General features: G+C 37.0%; 1 protein-coding gene across 1 annotated transcript; it reads left to right on the forward strand.

Annotated features, from left to right (window-relative positions):
- The first annotated feature begins 2,470 nt into the window (after window positions 1-2,470).
- On the forward strand, window positions 2,471-3,187 carry LOC143546384 (uncharacterized). Its single transcript, XM_077038065.1, has one exon. It carries the CDS (start codon window positions 2,471-2,473, stop codon window positions 3,185-3,187), a length of 717 nt encoding a protein of 238 aa, XP_076894180.1.
- The last annotated feature ends 249 nt before the right edge of the window (window positions 3,188-3,436 follow it).

Genomic DNA, 3,436 nt, shown 5'->3' on the forward strand with positions numbered 1-3,436 from the left:
GATTCAAGATAGGCTCAATCGGTTCTCAATCCTTTTAAATTCAAGGAGGTTGTTACAACAGTTTTTAGTTGACGCGTATACGATGATTGAAAGAGAAAGGCTTTTTTATATACGTAGTAAACAAACAAAACTAAGATCATCAACATATGAGAACCTCATGAATCTAAGAGATCAGGGAACATCCAGTGTTTCAAAAGTGGAACGTACCTTGATATTACCTTCATCGTTTACAGGACGTGCTCGGTATATGACTCAAAACTACCTGAATGCTATGACACTTAGCAAATGGTTTGGATACCCTGATTTTTTTTATAACAATAACGTGCAATCCAAAGTGGCCTAAAGTGACAAGATTCTCAAAAACACCATTCTAAAATTAGAAGATAGAACTGACATCTTGTGCAGATTGTTTAAAATCAAGCTTGATGCACTGTTAAAAGACTTGAAAGATAAAGCGGTCCTCGGCAAAGTACAAGCAGGTATGAATACTTTACATATGTTTCTTTCGTCTAATTTTATAATATATGAATATTAAGGTTTTGATAAAAACATATAACTTAAACCTATTAATGCTTTTACTTATAAATAAAACTTTTCATGCAGTTGTTTATACAATCGAATTTCAAAAGCGTGGTTTGTCCCATGCTCATATGTGCTTATTTATGCATGCCGATCATAGGCTTCCCGATGTAGAACACGTTGATCCTTTTATTTCTGCAGAGATACCTGATAAGAATGAAGACCCTGAATTATATAACCTTGTAAGTGAATTAATGATTCACGGTCCATGTGGTGCCCACAATCCTACCAGCTCATGCATGTTTGACACTTCAAAAAATTTTCCAAAGAACTTTCGTGAGTCCACATCTGTCGATTCACAAGGTTATCCCCTGTATAGAAGACACGATTCTGGTCAGTATGTTCAAAAAGGTGACATTCAGTTAGATAACAGAAGTGTGGTCCCCTACAACAAGTACCAATTAAAACGATATCAGGCACACATTAATGTTGAATGGTGCAATCAGGCGTCATCTATAAAGTATTTGTTTAAATACATCAACAAAGGACTGGATCGAGCTACTATTTTTTTTCCAATAACGACACACAAGTAGGCGTCCGAGCAGCGAGAAGTCGATGAGATAAAACAATTTTATGACTGCTGGTATTTATCTGCTTCTAAGGCCGCATGGCGTATTTTCGGATATGATGTCCATTACAGAATGCCTTCTGTTACCCGACGACCTTTCCATCGTCCAGGACAAGAACATGTAGTTTATGGTGTGGACGATGATCTTGATAATGTCTTGGACAAAGCCGAAAGTGTCTCCTCTTCCATGTTTAACGGTTGGGTGGAGTGCAACCAAAATCATGCTAAAGCGCGTAAATTGACTTATGTTGAATTCCCTACTGAATTTGTTTGGCATGCTCTACCTCGTCGTTAGGAACCAAGGAAGTTTGGATTTTCCATAGGTAGAATTCATGCTGTGTCTCCTGCTACTGGAGAAGCGTACTTCTTTGAATTCTTTTGAACAGAGTTAAAGGTCCAAAATCCTTCGAAGAAATTCGCACTGTTAAAGGTCATGTTCAACCTTCGTTTAGAGACGCTTGCTACGCTCTTGGATTATTAGAAGACGATCAAGAATACATTGAGGCAATGGAAGAGGCAATCCATTCATCGTTGGGTGATGCACTACGCACGTTGTTTGCTACAATGTTGTCAACTGATAGCCTTTCTAGACCAGAACATGTCTGGATAAATACTTGGAAATGGCTTTCTGATGACATTCTTTACAACCAACGACGTCTTTTAATGCCACCAGGTATCAATATATTTCAAGTGAGTTTTACAATCTGTATATTTATATATATAGTCATTAATATTACCCATTTTTTTGTTTCAACTTTCACAGAGTTATCTCTTAACTAAAGATCAAATCAAGCAGCTCACTCGATTTGAGATTGAAAAAATCTTGCCGCGCAACAACTCAAGCTTAAGAAAATATACGACCATGCCTTTCCCTGATGACGAGTATATTTCTATTGCATCTTATAGTTTGATTCAAGAAGAGTTGTCATACGATCAAAACTTGCTAAAAGTAGAGTTCCAAACACTATTTGATTCAATTACTCATGAGCAGAAAAATATTTTTGATCGTATAATGATGGCTGTTTAGTAGAATAAAAGGGGTGTGTTCTTCGTATATGGTTATGGTGGAACAGGTAAAATGTACTTATGGAAGACCTTATCAACTTCCATAAGATCAAAAGGCAAAATCGTCCTAACCTGTTGCTTCAGGTGGAATTGCTTCGTTATTGTTAACCGGAGGTCGCATAGCACATTCCAGGTTTCATATTCCAATGAATCTGAACGGGGATTCTACTTGCTACATGGATCCAGGCACAGACGAGGCACGATTATTAGAAAAAACCAGATTAATAATCTAGGACGAAGCTCAAATGGCTCACAAACATGGCTTCTAGGCTCTCGACAGATTTTTTAAAAGATGTCTTATCTTCTAATTTGCTATTTGGCGGAAAAGTTGTATTTGGTGGAGACTTTCGACAAATCCTACCTGTAGTTCAAAAAGGCACTAGACAAGACATAGTAAACGCCTCTCTATGTTCTTGTTACATTTGGAGTGAATGTAGTGTCTTGAGATTAACAAAAAACCTAAGGTTAACTATGGGTGGGCCATCATCTGATGTTGAAGAAACCAAATTATTTGCAAAATGGCTTTTAGATATAGGTGAAGATAATGTTGGCGGTTCTAATGATGGTGTTGCAATGATAGATATACCTGACGATCTACTTATAAAAGATTCTCTTGATCCAATATCTAAACTTTTTGACTTTGTATATCCTGATATTCTACTGAATTGCGAGAACCAACATTACTTTCAGGATAGAGCTATACTTGCACCAACAAACGAAATCGTTGATGAGATTAATGACAGTTTACTCAAATTTTTTCCAGCTGATGAAGTCGAGTACTTAAGTTCAGATACCATATGTAGTTCAGAATATATTAATGGCACGGTTGATGCAGCTTTATACTCGCCTGAACTGCTTAATGGTCTAAGAATGTCCGGACTACCAAACCACAAGCTTATGCTAAAAGTTGGTGTTCCTGTTATGCTCCTTAGATATTCGACTATAAATTATATCTTTGGGTACTCGTGTAGTTGAAACAAAAATTATTTCTGGAACTAACATTGGACATACAGTTTTGATCCGTAGATCACCACTGACTCCAATAGACAACAAAATAGCATATAAATTTCAAAGACGACAGTGTTCCCTTGTAGTATGTTTTGTGATGATCATAAACAAAAGTCAAGGTCAATCATTATCTAGGGTTGGTTTGTACTTGAAAGAACCTGTGTTCTCACATGGACAGCTGTACGTCGCCTTGTCAAGAGTTACAGGCAGGTTTAG

Source organism: Bidens hawaiensis, unplaced genomic scaffold (assembly GCF_021521415.1).
Source record: "Bidens hawaiensis isolate Kalapana, Puna unplaced genomic scaffold, B.hawaiensis_p1.1 tig00014335_1, whole genome shotgun sequence".
Classification (NCBI taxonomy): domain Eukaryota; kingdom Viridiplantae; phylum Streptophyta; class Magnoliopsida; order Asterales; family Asteraceae; genus Bidens; species Bidens hawaiensis.